The following is a 25,319-nucleotide window of genomic DNA, read 5'->3' on the forward strand; positions in this document are numbered from 1 at the left end:
TTGAAAATAGCAATGTCTACCTTTGATGCATATACATACATACTCACAAAATAAATATCAACGCAAAGCAACACATTTAAAAATCTTTTTGTTGCCTTCGCTAAGTAGCATTGTGTAGCTTCAACAAATATTTAATTTAATACAATTTAAGTGATGAGAATTTGGTTATTTTTGTCTATTCATAATAGGATAATGTAAGTATAGGAAAATTTGTTACTATATAAAAAGTCTATTTCTTCTACTAGTGCATCATTTCTCGAAGCTAAGAGAATTATTTATATAATATGATAATATATATGTATATTTTATTGTAGTAGATTGAGCAATTTGCTGGACTTAAGTGGGGAGCCTGCTTTATAAGCTTCAAAAAATCGATTTTTTTTTGCTTAAATCTCTTTAAAAATAATCTAAGAATACGTCCCCAAAGTTATAGATGGGAATTCGAAATATTTTCGAAGCTAGAAGGGAAAGGCCGGCAGGATGGAAAAAAAACTAAATGTAGTATGGAAATGGACCAAAGTTTATTATCTTTGACATTAAATTATCTTCTATTTAAACTAAAAAAAACTAAGAAAAGTCAACATATTTGAACATATTTTTAAACAACATAAAGTAAAAATTTTTTGGTTAAAAACCACTTTTTTAATTTATAAAAAAAATTTAAAATTTAAAATTTTAAAACTTTTTTTGGATTTTTTTAGTTTAACTAGAAGATAAATTATTAAAAAATAAGAATCTCTGAATTTTTTGTTTCCGACAGAAATTGCGACCTGCATCCTGTCCGCCGTCCGACAAATGCATCGGCCAATTGCTTCCCAAAGGCAGAATATCAAAGATTTCGTATCCAAAAAATTTATGAATAATGTTTAAACATATGACAATAAACCCTAGAAATTTCGCTTTAATCAATTATTTCTTTCCCTTCCAAAAAACTCCTCAAAAAAATCGAATTTTTTAAACTTCAAAGCAGGCTCCCCCTTAAGCGAATGAATGACGTTTGAACCTTCGATTTACATTGAGGTTTTTTTGGTTTAAAGTTTGAAATACAAAAATTCTTTTAAATTGTATGAATAAGCAATAAGATTTTTCGCTCGTTTATTATGAAATTTTTAATAATGGGAATGGACTCTTCGAAATATTTATATAAGACGCAACCTCTATACCAATTCCATCTACTTTTGTGAATTAAAATGGAATTTCTTAAACCAAAGTTATTTTATTAAGTCTCGAAGAATTAGTGAAATCCTAGTGCGACCGACAAAAAAGACCATTTTTGGAAATCAAAAAAATATTTATCAATTGTTTTAAAATTCAAGAGTTTATTTATAGATATTTTCAAAATACACATCAAAACTGTTGAAGGAAAAAATTAAAAAAATATTTATCAATTGTTTTAAAATTCAAGAGTTTATTTATAGATATTTTCAAAATACACATCAAAACTGTTGAAGGAAAAAATTAAATATTTTTCAAGTTATCACGTACGTCCGACGGCGCCAAGAAAAAATCAATAAAAAGTTAACTGTTTCATGCAATATTTAAATCGAATATCGACAGTAAATTCCTTGGGAACAGTTTACAATATTCCTCAGATATTTCTGTATATTTTTTCATGCTTATACTTGCTATTTGTTTACAGTATGCGCCTGTGAATGTATAAATGTTAACATAGCACATATTGCAACATTTTCGGTCCATGAGGTCCGTTAAAAAATCTTTTAAAAACAATCGTAAATAATTTACATTGAAACACCATCAACACCGTTTTGATATTCCCCTTACTTTTTATGCGTTTTCATTTTATGACGCGAGGCAGTGTTTTACGATCGCAAATATGAATTGATGAGGTAACAGTACACAATATGCACACAAATTTACATATATATGTTGTGAGTATATATGAGCGCATAGGGCGTTCCTCACAAGTGTTTATAGTTGCATACATTTGCGTATAGGGTTGCCATTTATGTTTCAATTTCATAAAGTATACGAAATTACCGCTTTTTGCAGAAGAACACATTTATGTCACATTATCTAACCGCTCTAAATGTTCGCGTATCTCCATTATATATTTTAATCACTGAAAGTTTGAAAATATTTGTATTTAATAATGGCTACCAATATATGTATAGTGTCAGGGTTCAGCCAAACCCTTTATATGCTAACAAAACCGAATCTAGCAGCCAAAAAACAATATGACTGGCGAAGCAGTTTTAATCTATGCTGCATTTTCAATTATTTGATTTTCAATATCACTTCTGGAGTAAAACTGTTGCTTTTTGGTGATAGCATATATAATAAAGGGTGATCCATTTTGAGGTCACTGAAACTTCAAATCTAATGAGGAATACTTTTTACCATTGGAAAGAACATTCTTTGGCATTTCTTTTTTGAAGAATATCTCTTTCAAATGTTGGCTGCGGCTACGTCACAGATGGTCCATCGGGAGAGACTTATTTTCAATGACTCATTCGAACTTTCCGACTGGTAACTGGCGAATGACACGCGTGGTGTTTTGCTCTAAGGTCTCAATCGAAGTGAGATTGTCTGCATAGACTCTATACTTTACGCGATAACGGTCGCCGACATCATGTTTAAAGAAATGTGGGCCGATGATTCCACACCAAATTTTTATTTCTGGATGAAATGACAGCTCTTGAATCTCTTCGGGTTGCTCTTCGTCACAAATGCGGCAACTTTGTTTATTTACATACCCAGAAATGGGTCTCATCGCTGAACAAATTTGCCTCGAAAACGTCGGATCTTCTTGGAGCTTTTCAAGAGCCCATAGAGCGAAGCGATGTCGCTTGGGTAGGACGAGCGGCTTCAATTCTTATACAAACTGTATTTTGTATGCTTTCAATTTCAGATATGCGGCTCTCGCGTGATTTGTCAAAAAAGGCCATAGAAAAAAGTACCTCGACTTGAATCGCCCGTTACATACGGTTTCGCGGGCATTACGAGATATTTACTACGCTGAATTTCTTCTCCTTGTAAAGTCACTCTTATCAAGTGCCTTGTGGTGCTATCGAAATGCGTCCACCGAACGCCGCCCTGATGTTATTACAATGATGATGATGACACTAATAGCCAGATGATAAAAGTAAAGGCGAATTCGACAACAACATACAAGTCCAACAAGCCCACCGAGAGCGCCACCACATGCAACTTCAGCCACTCCGTGTAGGTCCTTCCAATAGACCATTGCACGGCTGTGCCACCCACACCGCAATGATAAACGATGTTGCCGCTGTGGCAGCCACTCTGTTTGCTAGCAATTTTCATTTTTACTCTTTATTTTCCATGCATTTCTCTGCTTTGTTTTTGCACTTTGTCTGCACCGCCCGTTTGTTGTTGAATTAAAAATGGCATAGTATGGCAGGGCTGGCAATGGCGTAGCAAGTTGTATGCGCATTTTTTACTTTTATTTTTATAATGCGAAGCTGAAAGCCGCAATAAACCCCACAGAGCGCAGCTGTGCCGGCAGATTGTGATTTCTTTGCAATGATTACTGGCAGCCGTCGATGTCTGGCATCCCCGCAACGGCTGCCAATTATCAGTGTTGCCACGATAAGTTGTTGCTATTGGCATTGAAAGGAAGTTGAGTTGAGCGTTGATGGCAAGCGCGCGTCACCAGCCTCACACCTATTATCCTTCACAAACATCGCCCTCTTGCAATCACACTTGCAGGCCAAACTAAGTACTCTTCACTTCACTTTAACGCAGTTCCATTACTTTTGTGCTTTTTCTTAAATTGTGTGTTTCCACTGGTTTTATTATGATTCTTGTTTCTTATTTTTAATGCCATTAACGGTTGCCTGTTGTCTTGATTTTGTGGTGCCCTTTGGCTGCTCACGCTGAAATTGCTGCAGCTTGTTGTAAGCAGGACTACCGCAAGCTGGCTTGGTTGTTTTTGTTTTTTGCCTTGCACATCATCTCTCTTTCTGCGTGTGCCAACGCTTAGCTGCTTGTTATACCCGGAATGCGCATACCAATATATTGCCGATGTAATTTCTCCGCGTGACCGGCATACCTATTATAACTGCATGTACATGGGCGTGTGTGTGCATTTTCCTTTCATTGCCACATGCAGCGTGGTACTCGTAAATTGCATGTTTTCTCTTAACATTGCTTATTTCTATTATTTCAGATTTTTTCTCACTTTATGTTTGCTGTTGCTTTATTGTACATTCCAGCTCACACTTTCCTATGCACAAACACTTATTGATTTGTTTTATTTTTTATTTTTTGTTTTTCTTTTACACTTTCCATGCTGCTTCTTTATATTTCCGGCTTCAAGTTATCCGGCAGCTGCATATTTTTCATTCATATTGGATTCAAATCAATAAAACCGTGGGCATAACTCTTTCGTTAACAGATAGGACAACGGCCTTTAACCCTTGCGTTGCAATTGCGGCACGAGAGCCGTAAAACTTTGATTATGGTAAAGATACGTCGCAAGATAAAAACTTATTATTTTTGCTGTTAGAGAGAGAGAGAGAGACACAGATAGAGAGTAATGAGCAAGAAATATCTAGTGTCGTGACTAACCCTTGTGTTGCAACTGGGGCATGGGAGCCCCAAAGTGATTTGAACGGATACCGAAAAGATAAAAACTTATTACTTTTGCTGTTAGAGAAAGAGAGAGTGAGTGATGAGCTAGATAAATCTGTTGTCGTGAACATATGAGCTCTATCCACTTAAAGATTTACTAATTTTTGATAAAGGGGTTACTTGGGTTTATGGGTTTCAAAAAATCGAATTTTTTTTATTGTCTTATTAAATTCTACAAGACCTTGTCCTAAATATTCAAGTTGATCCGAGTGATAGTTTCGGAGATACAACATTGAGAATATCTGCGCTCGAGGCTAGCTAGGCTAAGTGCGCTGTCATTAAACGAATTTTTCTCGAAACTGTGTTTTGGAAGTCGGTTGGCAAGATTTCTCGAGAACTACTCAACCGATCTTCATGAAATTTTAAACAGGTCTTTCTGATTTAATTCTTAAAGACTTGAACGAATGATTTTTTTGTCGATTACAATTATTTGAAAAAAAATGTTGCGAAATTTTCGCTGAAAATTTTATTTTTTTTTGTAAAAATGTCTGCCAAAAATCCAATTTTCAGTTGTTTTCTTCGTTCAAGTTCTAAGTTAAGGTTTTAACTAAAATACGTATTTTTTCACTTCAGATGTTCCTGTAATTAGTTGTCTTGCTAACGCGGGCGCATCTTTTTCCGAGGGGTCTCTTGAAATGGCGCAGCAATATACGAGTTTAAAATATATTTTTTTTTTAATTCAGAATTTGTTTGTTTGTTTGTAATAATAAAAGATTCTCATAAAATATTTCTTTTTTATGTGAGAAAATATTTTTTGAAAAAAGCTGTTTTTAACCCGAGGAAATCCATTTAATCTCTAACAATCTGTCAAAATAGAGCTAACTGCTGCTTTGAGCTGATCGAAGTTGAATCTAAACATATTTTTGTTCGAATGTCTAACAGTGTCTTTCAAGGAATGATCGTTACTTAATGGTACATTTAAAAAAATTCAGTTCCTTCGGCTATGTGTACACATATTTAACACAAATTAGTTAGAAATAAGGAATAAGAAAAAGTAATAGAGAAATAAATTTTATGACTGCCTTATCAGCCCACACAGCTCAAATGAAATCGCGTTGCATAGGAAAGATCCCCTGCCAAAAATGTTTCAAAAACAATAATAATCCAGAGAAAATGAAAGAGCGTGATATTATTTTTGAATTTATAGTATAGAAAATATTAAAAATAAAAAAACTGTTTTGCATGAAAACCAATATAATATAATTCCAATATATAACGATAAATGCAAATCCAAGGGTTAACACGCGCCCACCGATGACCAGCCAGCAACGCACACCGGTCATAGTCAGCCGTTCGGCTAACCACTGCATTCTTTCAAGTTAAATCAATTTCTGACTTCACCGCCTGCTTGCTAAAACTCATATTTTATTTTTCACACAAACATTTACTCTTGTTTATGCATTTCACATTTTTATGATTCGAAATACCGCCCAAGTTGCATACCACCAAATCGTTTACTTCCTTTTCTTTTTCACTGCTCCGACAATTTTACTTCATTTTCAGTTTAATACCTTTTCATCATTAAATCGTGCGCAAATCCCATATAATATGGGTAAAACTTCCGCCAAAGCTCTCAGCACAGCAACCGCCACAGCTGGTACCCGACTACTTGTGCGACTTTTTTTCTCGCCTGCTCTAGCAAGTCTAGCGATTTCAGCCGTTAACTTTGAGTGGCACTTTTTCAAGCGCTACTTGTCGCTCCGAACGACAAGTGAAAATATTCAATTTGCTTTAATATGAGTACATAATAAAATCCATTGAAATTTATGTACTACAAGTAGTGCTTGCAGACTTAAAATTTTTTTTATGAATTGCGGATGATAAAATAAATGCACTTGGAAAATATCGTTTCGCTTATGGAATCTTATAGATTACTAAGTAGTAGTATTGGGTGGCCTGGCAAAGGCAATGAAATAGTGTACGATATTGCTAAGAATGGTGATCAACATTGGGAAACCCATGCATTGTCTATAGGAAGATCTGGACAAAAGCATGGTAAAGAAAATCAAAGCCCGATGAAACGAGGGACCTGGGTACAGGGTGATTACAGATAGGGATAACTGCAGGAAGTGCCTATGGCAAAGCACCAGAGAAACAGTGGTACATGTCATATGCAGTAGTCCTGAATTGGCAAGACTACGCTGTAAACATCTGTGGTACCCACGGTATGATACACTGGAGGAAATATCGACAATGAGGCCGCAAAGTCTGTTAAAATTCGCGTCAAGCGCAGGCAACCTAAAAGATAACTACTCCACATGGACCTAACAACTGAATTCCATCTGGTATCGCAAAGGACCAAAACTGGTCTATGCGTGGCTTATTGGTCTACCCGATTAACCTAATCTAACCTAACCTAACTAGGAAACTTTTCAATTTTTATGGATAGTTACGCAAAGATAAATCATTCCAGAAAGCTTGAAAGTTCACAAGACTGTTGTTGCTATTTGATAAAGTACAGTTTGACATGTTTTACCTTAAAGTGGAGAGAGTAGTAATTAAGAGTATTATTTTGCTTTTAAGAACTTTTTCCCTCTATAGATATCTATCTCCTCAATCTTTACAAGAAATTATTACCTAGAAACATTGATAAACATATATTTATGTAAAAATTAATTTCCAGTTGATCCCTTTTACAATTCATGGCAAAATTACATAAGATGGAGCCCACACATTCTTGCCAAATCACTCAGTTATTAGCTTAATTGCTTTAAGCAAATAATAAATAAAGTTGCACCGCCCATTTAACCCAATCTCAAGCAATTATCGCGCAATTTGAGGACTAACACAAAAACCGAAAATTGTTTGTAATTTCTTTTAATTGTAGACAAGAAGCAAACGACGTGGAAAAACAAAGCTTTGGGAGCGTTTACCCTCACAAGCGACTTAGTGAGCAGGATAAATTGTAAAGGCACGTCAAGAATTGTCTATAAACCTCATGAATAATAATAATTTCGGTTTTATATACACGAAAATGCGTTGAACTAAATAAAACGAAAAAAGTTAACAACACAAAAATAAACATAATCAGTAAGAAACCAAACAAAAAGAGCTCAACATTATGAGTAATGAAAAGGCGGTGCAAAACATTAGCCTATCCCCAAAGAAACGATAAGCGAATAAAGTGCGGGCGGGCACAAAAAGGCCGTCAATAATGCAATTGCTTTATGCAGAAGTTGGGTAAAAGGCTGAATAAAACAAAATACTAAGTTGCTTATCTTAAGACGCGCATGGCCTAACTTATTTAAGCAAAAACGTCGAGACTTCAGTGTTGAGTGTGGCTTAGATACCACTTACTCGTACATACATATATCCTAAGGTGCTGAGAGGACAAAGAAACATGAAAAAAACGTTAACTTCAACTGCACCGAAGCTAGAATATGTTTCAAAAATAAATAAGTTTCCATATGAGTGTGCTGAACTGGGAAATATGTTCAGAGATTATAGCGATTCCTTTGATAAAAATTCATGCCAATCTGGTGAAAATAACGTGTCAAATAGTCTGCCGAAAATCCAATTTTCAGTTTTTTTCTTCGTCCATGTTCTATCTTAGGGTTTTAACACGTATTTTTTCACTTTAGATGATCCTGTAAGGAGTTATCCTGCCAACGCGATTTCATCATTTTTCCGAGGGGTCACCGGAAATGACATCGGAATGGTCGAGTTTAAAACATTTTTTTCCAAAACTTTCAGTATTTTTTTGTAATAGTGTATGTTTGTAACAATAAAAAATTCTAATAAAATACTTAATATTTAATATGAGAAAAAAATTGTTGAAAAAAGGCTGTTTTTTACTCGAGGAGACCCATGTAACTCCTTAACGGACTCTTGATGATCACGAAAACGAATTATTTTATAGAAAGAATACCGGCAAATATTCAATGCAAAGAAAAAGGAGTTCGGATCATCAAACCCTATATTTTTCACTAAATTTATTACTATTAAATATTGGGTGTATCTGAAACAAAAACACAAAAAAAATACAAAATATTTCTATAAGCTTTACTTTTATTAAAAAAAGCAATAAAACAAAGCACGAAAAGTGGTGAACCGCAAATAATTGGAGCATGGAACTTAAACGCTTCTCAAAACAAAACACTAATAGCAGGTTAGCCATTAAGTCAGAGAAAAGAGTAAACCAAAATATTAAATGGTAAAAACAAGGAGAATGAAGAAACCGGATATTTGAAATCAAAGCCAGCGAGAAAACACTACCGCTTGAGAAAGAAATGTCGAAAATGTGGAAACCTAACGAAGTGAAATCAAGTGTGCCACTAAAATTAAGCAGCAGTCAGAAAGCAGCAAGGAATGGAAAAAATATTTAAGCAACTAAAAGCAAAAAAAAAAAAACATAAGAAGCTTTAACTATTAGAGGGTTAAATGTAAAGAGCGAACTGTTAAGAGCGACGCTGGCAAATGGCACGGAAAACCGTCAAATCGCTATGGATCAGCACAAAACAAAGAAAAAAGCCGCATGTTGAATTAACAAGGATAAGAAAAGGAGTAAAGTGATAGGGTGACAAGCCAACAAAGGAAATAACGCACACACACACATCTTCAAATACTTACATATATATACATAAATTCTTTTGCCAGTGTATGTAATTGACAACAGAACGTCAAGCTGTAGAAGACGAGACGTTGAATATTTGGAGAAATTCCTAAACTGTCACACACACATACATACATACATATTTATATGTGTGTGTGCTAGGTATATTTGGCTTATTGCTTAAGAAAATCGCAAAAGCAACGCTGCTGTGCGGCTGACGCAGGTCGTGGCAACCGGAGAAAAGTTAAATGTGTGCGCGAACAAACTCGTTAAGTCTTTAGCATGAATAATGATAAGAGTTTTATTATATTTGCACAAGCTCAGGCTGTACGGCATAAACTGCGGTGCGTACCCCCCGCCGCGCAACACCTACACCGCCTTAATTTGCCATGAAGTGCTTGCTTTTCTGCTGGAATTTTAGAAAATCTTTGTGATTTCCTGAGTTTCTTTGCATTTTAGGCGCTACGCTTTTCTGTGTATGTATGTATATGAGTGCGCTTGTATGTATGTATGTGTGTGTTTGTGTGCTACTAATGTTGGCATAACTGTTTTATGTCTACCAAACGACGTTTTTCCCATTACGCTGTGCTGCTTTCGCTGAAAATGGGCCAAAATTAATTATTTATTACTGCTTCAATGGCTGAAGTGGGCACTTAATTTGTTATTTTCTTCCTCCATGAACAAGAATTCGTTCGTTTAACTGCAGTTGAGTGTCTTCTTTAAGTGGTGTTTCTTCAATTTGATTATTGGCTCATAAACTTAATGGATTTGGGAAATCTAAAGTGGCTAAAGACGAAGCATAGTCAATGGGATAATGCATTTTAATCTGCGTGTACTCGTATCTATACATACATATATAAGATTAGTGGTCAAGAATGTTATACTTGACTCATTTGAAGAGGAAAGATCGTGAATTTGGTTAGAATAACTAGTATTCAAAGCCGTATGCCTTAGAAACCTCAAACAGCAGAAGCAAACAAATATTTTTTTTATTTAATTTATTGCTTTGTTTTGTTTACAGTAACTTGTAATATTCATGTCGCCCAAAAAATTTAAATTAAACCGGTACGGTGAATTCAATAAAGGTCGTAGATCACTCCAATAAGAATTTCCTGACGGACACGCAAATCAGTTTTTGTTTTGTTTTGTCAAACTATTGATGCTGTGCGCATATCGATATTGAAAGAACGGCATGAGATCTATCGTGAAAATGAGATAACTATTGACATTTGTGGTATTACCATTAATATTGCATGAACATTTGACCGTAAAAAATTTATTTACGTTGAAGCTCTCACAATTTGTCCATCGATCAACAAAAAAAAAAACGCTCGTGTCGATTGGTCGAGAGAAATGTAATAAAATACGATGGCGTACTACGAAACATGTCTATGACAACGTGACAGGGATTGAATTTGCGCATATGCCCCAGAAAGTAAGCAGCAGCAGTCGACTTTAAGTGTGTTTCCAAATGAGCTGAATCCAACCAAAGTGGTTCACGACTGACGCACTTCCAAGCAAATGGTAGCCTGTTTTTTTGGAAAAACTGGACGTGTCATAACTGTCTTGTTGAAACCAAATTCGCCGAGATCACGAGCTTCAATTTCAGGCATCAAATAGTCGGTTATCATGGTGCGATAACCGACGCCATAGACGGTTACGTTCTCAACGACATCATTTTTGAAGAAATATAGACCGATGATTCCACCGGCCCACAAGCTGAACCAAACTGTTTTTTCCGGATGAAATTACAGTTTTGGAATCTCTTCTGGTTGCTCTTCGTCCCAAATGTGGCAATTTTGTTTGTTTACATACTTATTGAGCCAGAAATATGTCTCGTCGCTGAACAAAATTTGACGCGAAAACGTCGGAACTTCTTGGAACTTTTCAAGAACCCAAAGAACGAAGCGATGTCGCTTGGGAAGGTCGAGCGGCTTCTTGCACAAGCTATATTTTGTGCGCTTTCAATTTAAGATGCCGTCGTCAAATGCGTAAAGTTGTTCCATACGTCAGTCCGAGTTGCGGCAAACGGCGCCAAATCGACTCTAAATGGTCTTCGTGTACACTCTCAGCTACGGCTGTTAACTTGTCATCTCTTCGTGCTGAACGTGGTCTATTCGGTCGAATACTATCCAATAATGAATGCTGGGTCTCAAGATGGAAGATGTTGTACGCTCAGTAGGCCGATTATGTCAACCATAAGTTGAGCGAAGCACAGAAAACATATTCTTTACAGAACGTGAGTTTTCGTAATAAAATTGAACGATTTGAAAACGTTGCTGAGGCGTCTTGAAGTCTTTTCATGAGGAGAAGCCAAACTATACTGAACATTACAACTTGACATGACTCACGTACGATCTGTCAAAAAAATGTTATTGAAAAAAGTACCTCTACTTGGATCACCCGTTATATATATTATCTTATTTAAGATTTTAATCATTTAAATTTATTACATTGCATATTTGAAGTTTGAATACAAATTCCATTAGCGCCACAACAATTTTCTGGACGCTTGATCGATAAATATTCAAACAATTGAATTTACAAGCGAGCGATCAAAGCAAACCACAATTTGGCGCTTCACTGGCTGCTAATTTCATTGTCGTTTTTTAACTTCGTGGCAGTGTTATAAATCAATTGGCTAATCAAATTAAGAGGCGGGGAAATCGAATGTGATGAGCGTGTGTCTAATACATCGCTGGTTGATGGTTTCAATTGCAGTTGTGATTAAAAAGAAGAAAAATATTATTGAAAATATAGGCGACCAATGGACTTTAATGAATGACCCCTTGTAGGTCAGCAACAATATGCTCGACAAAAATCGAATAACAACGTCGGCCAAACATCCAGCAATAGCAATTCAAGCATTTTATTAATATTATCAAATTCACTTTTACATAAAATTGCATTTCAATATTAAATCTGCTGATATTTTGTAAAAATATGCAAGCATTAACTGACAGCTCGTAATTGAAATGAAAGGTATTTGCTAGTAAATTTGATTTAATAGAGTGTATAAGCCAAAGCCAAGCCAACAAACGCACATGAATAGCGGCAAGGCAAAAAATAAAGAATAATTAAAATTAATTATTTAAACCGCGCAAAACGTACAACAATCTGGCAACAATAATATTCATGTTAAATCGACGTTAAAGAGTACACAATTTCACAAAAATTATGAGAAAAGCGCCATCGCGGTTCACAAACAAAACTGCTAAAGTCGTGTTGAAACACAAATACATACATAGTTAGATAAACTATAATGGCAGCAGTGGCACTTTTGAGTTACCGAAATTAAAGCATTTGGAATTAAAAAGTAAATGTTTGCCTCTAAACTGCGCAACATCGAGTTTTGCTTTTATGCTTGGTGTGCAGAAAATTAAAAAAAAAAATTATGAATAAAAAACTAAAAAACGTTAACACTGCACTGAGGCTATTATAAACTTCACAGGTGCATTTCTTAGAGCAGAGAAAGGTATAAAAAGATATTCATCTTAAGTATAATCGGTCAGTGCGTCAAATTTCAAATCAATATCTCAAAACCTGCAGGACTAGGTCGCATATATACACTTAAAGAGTTTCCATAATTTCCTTTTAAATATTACAAACTATATCCCTTTCAGGGTATAACAATAATTATAATTATAACAAGAGGAAGCCACAACCGCAATCGCAATACACAATAAATAAATTTATTATCGAGCGGAAAGCACATACCCTTGCACATACAGTCAAAAGCGAGTTTAATTAAAACGCTATTAAAATTACCGAACAATTGATGAAGCGAATAAAAGTGCAAAAATTATACAAAATTCATTTCAATTTAAAAAGAATTAAATATTGAACTACTGAAGGCGCTTAAATACATACACTGTGAGTATCTATCACGCTTTCGTATGTTTAACATTAAAGTTTGATTTTTAGCAAATATTTTTTTTTTAAAGGAAGCAAAGTTTATGATATGTTTGGTTCATATTATGTGTGATGCTTCATTAACACTTTGTTTTTGGAAATTCTCAAAGACACAAAAAGTTTCCTCTCTCATATGCAAAATATTATAAAATAAACCACCTCGTATTAGATGGTCATGATTGGGCTTGGAAAAGTAAGAATATGAAGTTACGGTCGCACCACGTTAAGCCTACACTGAACTACTAATGGTATTGGAGGACTAGTTAGAATTGCGGCAGATGTCAATATAAAAGACAGTCTGCATAAGCTTTTAGTAACCTTTGTGGAAGATTTGGGTGCAGGTGTTTCAGACATCGTTTTCCCAACAGGACAATGTTCCGAAGCACACGGCGCGGAAAATTAAAAACTGGTTTCAAAACAATGGATTTAAAACGCACAATAGGCCACCACAGTAAAGAGATTTGCGGGATTTACGGGTAAAACTATCCAGCTTAATGAATTATGGAACCAGGTAAAAATGCGTTGCGTTCTGTTGCACCAGAAACCTGTGAAATACTAGTTGATAATATGCCGAGAGGCATAAAAGCAGTCATTTGATGCCAAAGAAGACTATACAAAATATTAATATATGTCACTTCCTAAAGAAATATTTGCTTAGACACAGAATTAATCACAATGCACTGTTTTGATTGTTTCCTCTAACTGCTTTAAACCCAGCTGATGACGATGGAGGAGACGTTCCATTGCCCGACCATAAAAAAGTTCGAATAGCAATTACCAGTCTGAAGTACAAGAAAGCTGCTTTGGAAAGCTTCTACGGCGGCGGAGAACTGATAAGGAGCATGCATGCATCAGCTTATTTGTGTATAAGTCCTGACGATTGGAATTTAGGTGTGCTCTGTCCAATCCTTCAAAAGAGACCCTACAATATGCGTCAACTATCGTGGGATAAACCTCCTCAACATCGCATATAAAGCTCTATCGAGCGTATGGTGTGAAAGATTAAAGCCCACCGTCAACCAACTGATTGAACCTGGAAACTCAACAACTGATCAGATATTTACCATGCGCCAAATCTTGGAAAGGATCCGTGAAAAGAGGGTCGACGCACACCACCTCTTCGTCGATTTCAAAGCTGCGTTTGACAGCACGAAAAGAAGCTGTCTTTTTTGCCACTATGTATGTATGTCTGAATTTGATATCCCCGCAAAACTTGAGCAATACCAAAAGCTCCGTCGGGATCGGGAAAGACCGCTCCGAGCCGTTCGATAACAAACGAGGTTTCAGATTCCCTTTAGTGCGTCTTTTTCAATATACTGCTGGAGAAAGTAATTCGAGGTATGCAACCTTAATCCAGCAGATACAATCTTCTATAAGAGTGTACAGCTGCTGGCGTACGCCGATCATATTAATATTATTGGCCACAACCACCGTGCCGTTAGTTTCGCCAGACTGGATAAGGAAGCGAAGCAAATGGCTCTGGTAGTGAACGAGGGCAAGACGAAATATTTCCTGTAAACCGTCGTCGTACTTGCGACTTGGCTCCCACGTCATTGTTGACAGTCATTACTTCGAAGTCGTAGATAATTCCTTCAGCTCTTAAAGTATTCGACACAGTACCCGCAGGGTGAAGCAGATGAAGAGGAAGACCTCCACTTCGTTGGAAAGACCAGGCGGAGAAGGTCCTGGATACACTTGGAATCTGCAATACGCACCAAACGGCAAAAAGAAAGAGCGACTGGGGCTCTGTTGTAAACTGGGCTATAACCGCGTAAGCGGTGCCTATGCCAATAAGGCAGAAGAATAAATACCTTAAGCGTGATCAAATATGTAATTCACTGCACATATACATTTATATGAGACGAGTATTACCGACTGTTGCCGATGTGGTAGCAGTTATGATAGCTTTTGGACTAACAGAAAGAAAGATCAGAAAATATTATAAAGAATGTATGGGAATGTGGAATATTTTTTGTGTACTCATATAATCTCATTATACTAAGCATAATCTATATTTTTAACCATAAGCGCATGATAAAGTAGCTAAACAGGCAGTTATTTGAAACCACGTAGGTTTATCGCCCGTATTTCTAACATATTCAGTATATTGTATTTATGTTGCTTTAAAGGCATTTTTGAAAGAATTTCACGCCTTTTCATTTCCCTTGACATCCTATGCATGCAGAGCACATATGTAGATATAGATGTATCTATAGTGTCCGCATAAGTTCGTATGTGCCTATATTAGCTAAACAAATCAGTTGGCCGGATAGTCCGTCTACCTGTCACCAACCACCAATCACCAGTCAACAGTCAACAGTCGTTGACGTGACAACATTTACACTTTGGTTTTGGGGGTTTTGGTTTTTGGCTTCGTTTGATTTGAGCGGCGTTGTGCCGAAGTTGGTTAGTTGTGTAATTACCTCTTGGCAGTAGTCCGTTTTCAATTATTCTAGCCTCCAAGAGCAGACGCGGCAACAGCAAACACACAGCGATCACGATGTGTACAAAAGCCGATGTTGGGCCGCCATGTGTCCACAGTGCGCGTAGAGTACCACCGCGTGCCTCCTCCTCTAGTCCGTCATGTGGTGATATGGAGCAGCGGCGCTCTTTCGAACCAGTCGCCAATTTGATGCCATCGTTAGCCAAGTTGCCCACCTGAAATTGAACAAACACAAAGAAATATGTAATTAAAACTGCTACATACAAAGTGGTGGGCGTAAAAGTCTATACTCCTACACATATGCACCTATAACATATACATACATAGGTATGTATATGTAGGTGTGAGCGATTGAGCCACTCTAGTAGAAGAAGTTGTTGACACTTCGGCTGAAAGCCCAGCGCCAAAGTATTAAAATTGCATAATAAAGCTGTCGACCACGTGCAGTATGCGTATGTGTGTGTGTAAAACTTCCCTTACCTTTACACTTGCAAAGCTGTGCGCTTGGTCATTTATGCTTTATAAAGAAGTGTTTGCTCTGCTGTATACACTGACTGCCATTATTGTGTGATATTGAAAAAATTTGTAATTCATATTTATTTCGATCAAGAACAACGAGAGTAATAATGCAAAGTTTATCGGTTTAAAGGTGTTTTTGATTGCCAGCTCATACAATGCATACGCATACATTTCTCATATAATTGTTTATTGTATTATGCTGAAGATTTAATTAAAGACAGTAAATATAAATAGAAGTATAAGGCAACAATATGAAAACAAAGTTGAAATAATGCCGATGTACATATAGTATAGTACAGTAAGACCCAACTTAAAAGGTTACGTGGGTTTTGACGAACGAAAAAATGCCTATTTTCACAAAATTTTTTTGTTCATATAGTAAAAGAAGTAATTTATTAGAACTATTGCGCATGTCAAAGAGCAAAATTTGTATAATATTTTGTAAACGTTTCATAAAGAATTTTTGGAAATCCAGAGGCACCGCCCAAAGGCATTTCCTCGCGGTGGGCGAAGGATTCATATAAATTCAAAAAAATTTTATGGGGTTACGTGCGTTAACGGGTTTCAAAAATTCGATTTTTTTATTATATATTAAATTCTACAACGCCCCTAGAATATTGTCCTGAATTTTCAAGTTGATTGGTGTAATAGTTTCGGAGATACAGTCTTGAGAACTTGTACGCTCGAGGCTAGCTAGGCCAAATGTGCCGTCTTCAAACGAGTTTTTCTGAAACTGTGTTTTGAAGTCGGTTGGCAAGGTTTCTCGAGAACTGCTCAACCAATATTTATATAAAATAGCGAAATTTTCACTAAAATTTTTATTTATTTTTTAAAAATGTCAGCCAAAAATCCAATTTTCAGTTTTTTCCCCTTCGTCCAAGTTCTAAGTTAAGCTTTAACTAAAACACGTATTTTATTTCATTTTAGATTTAAGAAGTTCAACTGCCAACGCGGGCGCATCTTTTTTCCGAGGGGTTACCGGAAGTGGCGACGCAATGGCAGAGTATAAAATATTTTTTTCCAAAAATTTTAAAATTTCTTTGTTAATAGTGTATGTTTGTAATAATAAAAAATTCGAATAAAATAATTCATTTTTTATATGAAAAAGTTCTTGGAAAAAGACTGTTTTTTAAAACGAGGAAACCCATGTAACCTCTTATACTGCTCTTGCCGTGAAACTTTGAAAAAAAATTCTAGACAAAAAAAAAAAAAAAAAAAACGATTTTTTGAAATTTAAAAAACTCACGTAACTCCTTAACGCTGTTTCGGTTTCTTTTATTTCAACCCGGTGATTCTCCGATATCTGAGTACCACCACAATCCAACCAACAGACCAAGGCTTTAATGCTTACTACTTCCGGCAAACATTGAAGCAGATGTTTGAAAAAATAGACAGAGAAGAAAAACAATCAATAAGAGTTTTGGAAATACATACTACAATATCATAAACGCTTTAGAAAACATAAGCCTTTCTAGGAATTAGATAACAGAAAGCTCATTGAAAAGATTATGGAAGAACATTTGACCATATGGTGGAACTATCAAAACGAACCGGTTTAGGTAAGGTAAATTTGGAAAAGAAACAACAATTAGTTTTTCTAATGTTGAGCTCAGGAAATTAACCGTGCAAGAGACCAAAAACAGTGACCTGCTTTGATGAAGTGAATTTGGAATACGAAGGAAAATATCAGGAAACAGCAGTTAGTATTTCTAATGATGAGCTCATGGAATTAGCTGGCAAAAATATTGAGTAATGATTTCGAATAAGGTAAAAAAGAACTTGCGATTGCGTTTGTAAAAAAAGAGTTTGACTTCTACATCAAAAATTATGGGTCAATTTACTGAAAATTATACCAATTTTGATAAGAGTTCAAAAGCAAGACCGGGTCTTATAGATATTTTGTCCAGTTATCAGCAACTTCGATCAGAAAGCAAAAGGAAAAAGAAAAGGTTAACTGCATTAGATGGCTTCATGACAAAAATGGAGAAAATTCTAAGAATTAGCAAATACAAGAATATTCTTAAAATCTTAAGTGTAAAAAGGGTTTGAAATGCCAGACACCGACAAAACTTTGCTGGCTAACAAAAATATACAAAAAACTATTTATTTTCTTTTTTACATTTTCTATACATAGCAGTATTGTATAAAATATTTTGCAACAAACTTGCTTTCATTAAATTAAACTTTTTTATCTGCTAGTTCTTGCACGTGACTTCACACATAACACTAAGCAATTCAATAAAGCACAGCGTCACATACCAAAGCTTTGTATGCTGCGCTAACCTTGCTTTGGCATTTCTTCGAGTGTTAGAAGATGCTCGAGCAGCTGAGAGAAGGAATTAAAACTTTTCCAAATGAGTACGAAGAGGTATTAGAAAACGAAGAAACAAGACGAGTTTGTCGCATTTATTGAAAGTGGAATTCCTTTGCTCAATAGAATACCCTTATATTGGCGGCAAATACCCGTAAACAAGCTGTATGAAGAGGATTGGAAGAGAGGATGCGTTCGCTGTTGGTGTGCGTCAGTATAACAGGAAGGGCAAGATAGATGATATTTAAATCGAAAATAAAGTAAATAAGTTTGTTTAAGCGCACAAAGTATGCGATGAATGCGAACCCAAGTATATTAAAGAATGTGAGCAAAGTAATAAATATTTGCGTTTACATTTTTGAATTTGTGCTGAAATTTTCATTGTCTTTAGTCGGTGCAAAGAGTGAAATGGAATATTATGTCACTTTGAGAGCGTAATTTGCAAGTTTTTATGGGATTCTACAATTGAGCTTGAGATTTCATCCTACATAGTAGTTCAATTGTGCCTTAAGTTCGAAATTTACCTGCGAGTTTCTACTAGAAACCAAGGCAAAAAGATCTGATAAAGTAATGTAATGTAAATGTCAAGTAAAGAAATGTAATGAAATTCTAACGGTTGTATGTATCACCTAAAACTAATCCAGATAGATGTAGTGTTAAGTACATATATATAAATGATCAAGATGACGAGAAAAGTTGACTGTCTGTCTGTCCGTCGGTCCGTTTGTCCATCCGTTCGTCCATGCAAGATGTAACTCGAGTAAGAATTGAGATATCTTGATGAAATTTGGTCCCTTGTTCACAGTAGAAAAGGGCGCTCTTGGACAAACATTTTTGCAAAAGTGGGCGTGGCCCCGCCCTCATATAAGTCGCTAGCAACATTAAATTTTACCTTCGAAATGGTATAAGAGGATTTTATGAGAGCCGGTGTGATATATGGACGATGGGTGTGGCACCGCCTACTTTTTGGAATAATCCCATATCTCAGGACCCGACTGACCAATTTCGATAAAATTTGGTAAGTGACATTCTTCTCATATTTCACATTGAAAATCGGACAATAACGCCTTCTTCCCATATAACACAATTTTGAATTCCACATGATTTTTACTTTCCAGTGCACAATTCAACAAGAAATTAATATAACGAGATAAAACTTTGCACTAATAATGCCTCTAGAGTATACCACTCTATGGCCAAAAATTGTTCAAATCCAACGAAAAATGTTCCAGCCCCTAGGAACCGAATGTTTGGAGCCCTGGACATATAGTTGAAATTTGATCGAAATAACGATCAATTAGTGAGATATGTTATTTAAATTAAGGGATAATCCCTCTCGGATATTGATATGTCTGTATGTCAAAAATTACTTAAATCGGGATATACTTCCATTACCTCTCCGTATACCTAATATAAAGATTTTCGAACTTTCGAGTGACTTGTTTACATATATGGGCCAATATGTGAGTTATCACAATGAAAATGAGAGAGCGTGTTTTAATCATAACAGTGTAAATATGTGCCTAAAATAGATAAATTTCATCGAAAACTTGACCTAACTCCTATGTAACTACAACTAATAGAGTTTACTCTATATGATTGTTTGTTTAGTATGTGGGATGTTAATAGTATGTAGTATTGCTAAAAAAGATAAACTCTACACTACCCTAACACCCATATACTACAATACATTTAAAGGTTTTCGTTACAAACATTATGTGTCTGTCAGTGTATGAGTTATATATATATCCCTGAACATTAACACACTTGCTCCAACGATTCTCCAATCTGTGGATCCCATCCCTGAAGAGAGAATCCGGAAGGTCTGCAAAATTCGTTTCAACAGCCATTATACCTTCTTCATTTGATGAAAAACACTTGGCACGCATAAATTTTTGAGTTCTGGAAATAAATTGAAGTCGCTGGGGGCCAAATCTGGTGAATACGGTGGATGTTACAACAATCCGAACTTTAATTCATGGTCAAAATGCTCTTGTGACACGGTGCATTGTCCTGATGAAAAATAATTTTTTTTCTGCAAACCGTGTTTTTTTCACGATTTTTTCCCCTCAACTGGTCCAAAAGGTTGTAATAACATTCAAAATTAAATGTTTTACCAGTTTGCAAGTAATCCACGAACAAAATTCCTCTCGCATTTCAAAAAACGGATGCCATAACCGTGCTGGCCGATTTCCGGACACGAACTCGTATAGAAGCCGAACACTCTTTAGCCTCTTGTTTTGATTTAGGATCATTGTGATAGCTCCAAGTCTCATCCATAGTGATGAATTGATGCACAAAATCGACTTTATCCTTTTTAAAACGCTCCAAATGTTGCTGAGAAAGTCGCATTCGAATGTGTTTCATTGCACTGTGGAACATGTGGATGTGTGGAAAACGTAGTTTTTTTTCAAAATGTTACAACTAAGCGAAAAAACATCAAGATAAGGAAAAAATTTAAAAGGTCAAAAAAACGGACACATACGAACGCCAAACCCTTTGAGGGTTTTACTATACTGACCTAGTACCATCACCCTGACTTGGAATTTCTCACCCCCCAGATTAGCTGTTGTACTGTGTTGTTAGCGAATGTGGCACCCTTTGTGCACACAGCATTCTAAAACCCAAAATTTCACTTAAAATATGGCTCACACTGCCTAATGAGATGTGTAGAGCCTCTAATAAATCTCTCTCTGTCAATCGACGATCTTCCAAACCATATCCTGTATTGTGGCTATGATTTCTGGTGTTGATGCACTTGTTGGACTGGACGTCCTTCACGTGGATCGTCTTCAAGGCTTGTAGGATCACGTTTAAATTCAGCAAGTCATCTTTCTACTGTTCAAATTGTAGCTGAACAATCATTAAATACACATATTACATTATACGCATAATCTATTAAACAACTATATATGTATATATAAAATTGCTTGGATTCCGATCCTCTGATTGACGTTTTACACCTTAAAGTATTTCCCTGGCTTTTATTTTTGCAAGTTGCAAGAGTATAAAATGTTCGGTTGCCCCCAAACTTAGTCCTTCCTTACTTGTTATAGCATAAAATGGTATAAAAAGATCTTTATCTTAAATCTTTTCGAATAAGGATTTAATTCTGAGAGGTCATTTTAAATGGCTGCTATATCCCTAAGTGGTGCGATATCTGCGTTTCCGGCAAAAAAGGCAACCTCTTGAAAAGAAATGAATGTGTGCAAATTTTCAAATCGGACGAACGACAGACAGACGGATTTCTGATTAGGAGTGCAATTTGGCGCACAATTTTTCATGAGTTAGATTTTTCCAGAAAACATTAAAATAGAGGTAATCCCTCAAGTTTCTTCGACTTTTCATTTAATCAAAAACTTTTCCCGCTTAAATGCGAGCCGTTAAAAGCGATTATACAAACAACCGTCCAAATAAGCCGTCCTCGTCTATTGAATATTTGTGCCGTTTTCCACATATTAGTTTTTCTTGAGATTCTCATGCTATTTTATAAAAAGGGAAATGCAAACAAGTCAACTAAAAAAAATAGTTATGCAAAACTTGGGCGATTTTACTACATATGCGCATATCCAGTACTTGACTAAGCTACCCACACATACATATTTACCTTGCCTGAGCCCAGCACACAATCGACACACTCACCTGTAAGACACTCATATTTTATGAAGCGAAAAAGTAGTGCAACAACAAACAGAAAAGTAAAAAGTAAAAATAAAATTGAAAAAAATACAAACAAAAACAACAATATTCAACTTGAAAGTATGTAAGTAGAGCTAATGTTAGTGTAAAAGTATTATAGTCTGCGTGCTGGGGCTTGAAAAACTGTGTTACAAGCCAAACTAGGAGATGGCAGTGCTGCTGGGGGTGAGCACAGCGAAAAGTTCAACGTTGGCCATACACTCATGCACACACACACATATCCATATATGTATGTATGTTTAAGCATATTGAAAGTATGGCATTCGACAGCCGTTGCCTTATTACTAGTGCCACCAACGATATATGGTCCTCTTAGAGACTTGTGAGATTTTGCTTATGTGTGTGTGTGTGCGTGCATGAATATGCGAGTGGCAGGCTGTAATATTGAGTGACACAAAGAAAGTTGTGCATTTTGCTGCTGTGCACTTTTATGCAACCAATTGAAGTGCACTTGAGCGCAAGCGTAAAAACCCACTGAAAAAATTGCGCAAATTCACAAACTTTTATAAGCGTATGCATGCGCGCTCATAGTTGTTGCATAGTAATGCAGATACTTTCAGACATATGCATGTACATTAGGGTGTCCGTTATACTCCTAGTTGATTTTTTCTGCAAATGCACCCAGAAGATTCAATTTTTACAATAAAAACAAGACACCAATGTAAACGAGCTGTTTATTTTCAAATTAAATCGCGTCTCAATCATCTCACTTTTTCTTTTATTTTATATAAAAATTTGCAATAAACTTTTTGAAAAAGTGAAATTCTAATACAAAATATTTCGCATACAAAAAACATCGTATTGATTTTTCCATAAAAATATTGCTTTACAAATTATACCCAGTTAAAGCTTTGCATCAAAAGTACTTAATTCACATAGTACACCATAACGTATGAGCAACACAGAATGTATAAATCACTTGCATTAATGCTCAGGTCATTTGATGTTTAACTTTGACTGCGTATATCTTTTGAAACATGTTTTTTATGGAGAAAATTAATAAGGCGTTAGATCCTTGGTTTTAGTGAAAAATCGATTCTTCAAGCGGAGTTTGCAAAAAAGCAACGCCCTAATGAACACATGAACACATGTATGTATTTCAGAAGCATGGATATATGGATGTTGTTGTGTGCCTCCATATTTTTGCGTAAGCATAATTATGTATGTGTTTGAATATTTGATGGGCACGCAAGCGGTACATTCAAGTGTATGTAGAACTATTCTTATAAACATTTGTATGTGTGAGTGCTTGAGTACTCACAGGTGCACCGCTACGCAGTCATTGGCAGCGTGCGTTGAATGATGCAACACAAGGCTACCAAGTTTCAGAAAATGCTTAAAAAAAAACAAAACAAAAACAAAAAAAAAAAAAAAAACAAAAAAGCAAAAAAAAAATAAACAAATTAACCAAATAAATTAAAATTTTTTTTCTATAATTTTTGGTAGACAATGTCAGTGTTCGGCAAATTTTAGTTAAGTTAAATATTACCACAGCTTTTGTTATTACACATGGCAAAAATTTGTACATTTTTGACAAATTTGAATTTAAAAAAATTTAAATTTTTATAAAGTTTTTAAATAATATATTATATGCTATAGAAAAAAAATTTCGATCTTAAAGAAGTAAAAGGCAATTATAATAATTCCGCTGCTGAAGTACGAATTTCCATCAGCATTAAGCACATACATATACTATTATCCATACGCCCCGGTGTACTTACATGCTTCTTCGCTTTAAAAACTCATTACAAAAGATTCCAGCTTTGAAAGAGCATACGTTTTGGTGGCTTGACAGTGTTTATCAAAGTATGTTAAATTTAAATTTCTCAGAGATTCCTGTTAAAAATAATTCATACAAGACCATAAAATAATAAAAAAAATAAAATTCTTATTTTCTCCTTTTCCTTTAATGGCGTAGACACCGCTTACGCGATTATAGCCAAGCTCTCTTTTCACATAATAAATAATCACTTATGCTCATCTACACAAAACTCATAGTTAATGGGTACATTTTTTATTTGGCCGGTTAGTGCACGGTTTCTAGACAGACAAAGGGTCATTAGGGCTTTTTCCAACAGGAATTTTAGCTGCAAGCTAGCCAAAGAATGCCAATTGGGAGATTCGGAACTTATCTACCATGGTATTCATAAATATCCCTAAGAAAGAAACTAGCGTTTCATAGGTGCGGACGCGAACTGAAGGCACGGGGTCTCGGGAAACTCCGATATAATTTGTAGTGAAGATCTCTATACTAAGAACAGGGGAAACTCCCCCCTTTTGTTAGGGAAGAAGTTTTTGATGATAACTGAAGGGATAATTCTTAATTATCATTTCTTCTCTGATCACAGCTATATTAGTTTTAACTGGTCAAAAAGGTTCGGTCCGAGAACCATATAGATACTTTACAAACACTCATAGGTACCTTTACGGCTGGAAACTTCGATTAGCTCTTAGTTCGAAACTGAAGGCTATCTGCCAGCGCAATCGATGAGTATGCGAGGTGTTCAGTTCTATTTGTAGCTCTGTCATTGAAAGCTCCTGTCCTCTAAAAACTCAGAAAGAAAGCGGCGCTCTTCTTGATTTTTTGCTTGCATCTCTTCCAACTTAGATACCTACGATGCAGTGGTATAATCCTTTCCTAACGGTTTTTTTTCAGCTCACACACCTCAGAGGAACTTGTGGGCGGGTTGAAGCCTTTGGAGAAGAGGTGTCGTGAGCTTTTTGGATGGCAGCCATAGATATGCGCCAAAGCGCAGCTTCCTTCTGAGAGGTGTGCATTCACTTCGGCTGACTGTGCTTTCAAAACTAGTAAAAGAGTGCATGACCTTATTAGCAATAGCTTCAAGCTGCTTCCATATTAGACTCATATGGATGAGTTACTAGAAACTGCAAAGCTGATGAGCTGACTACGCATCCTTACTTCAATTTCATACGTATGTACATAGTTAAGTCGGTTCTCCGATAACTGCTTCTGTTCTGGCGTTGGACCTTTGGACCTCTAATGAGCTCAGCAGGCTCAGAGTGAACTGTAAGAGGGCATCCGCACTTAGCAGGTCATCTCGCCACAATTATTGGTGTTCTGACTAGACACTCTTCAATAGGTTTACATGCGGTGCAAGTAGACTTTCCCTCACACGTTCTTTGCGAAAAATGTTTGGAAGAGGGTTAGGGGGAATCATCCTGTCACGTCCTTCTCTATTGCCAGCTTTTGCCAGATTGAGATTGAAATATTTCGGTAAACACACATTTTGTGAACGTATAGAATTTAC

General features: G+C 35.9%; 1 protein-coding gene across 2 annotated transcripts in view; it reads right to left on the minus strand.

The window, feature by feature from the left end:
• Positions 1-25,319, minus strand: part of LOC120777663 (protein tincar) — a 66,246-nt gene that overhangs the window by 29,580 nt on the left and 11,347 nt on the right. For both annotated transcript variants that reach the window (XM_040109120.1, XM_040109129.1), the window contains exon 3: positions 15,502-15,736. In XM_040109120.1, the coding sequence (XP_039965054.1) occupies positions 15,502-15,736 (235 nt within the window). The remainder of the gene's footprint in view (positions 1-15,501; positions 15,737-25,319) is intronic.

The sequence above is a fragment of the Bactrocera tryoni genome, chromosome 1, assembly GCF_016617805.1.
Source record: "Bactrocera tryoni isolate S06 chromosome 1, CSIRO_BtryS06_freeze2, whole genome shotgun sequence".
In the NCBI taxonomy this organism is placed as follows: domain Eukaryota; kingdom Metazoa; phylum Arthropoda; class Insecta; order Diptera; family Tephritidae; genus Bactrocera; species Bactrocera tryoni.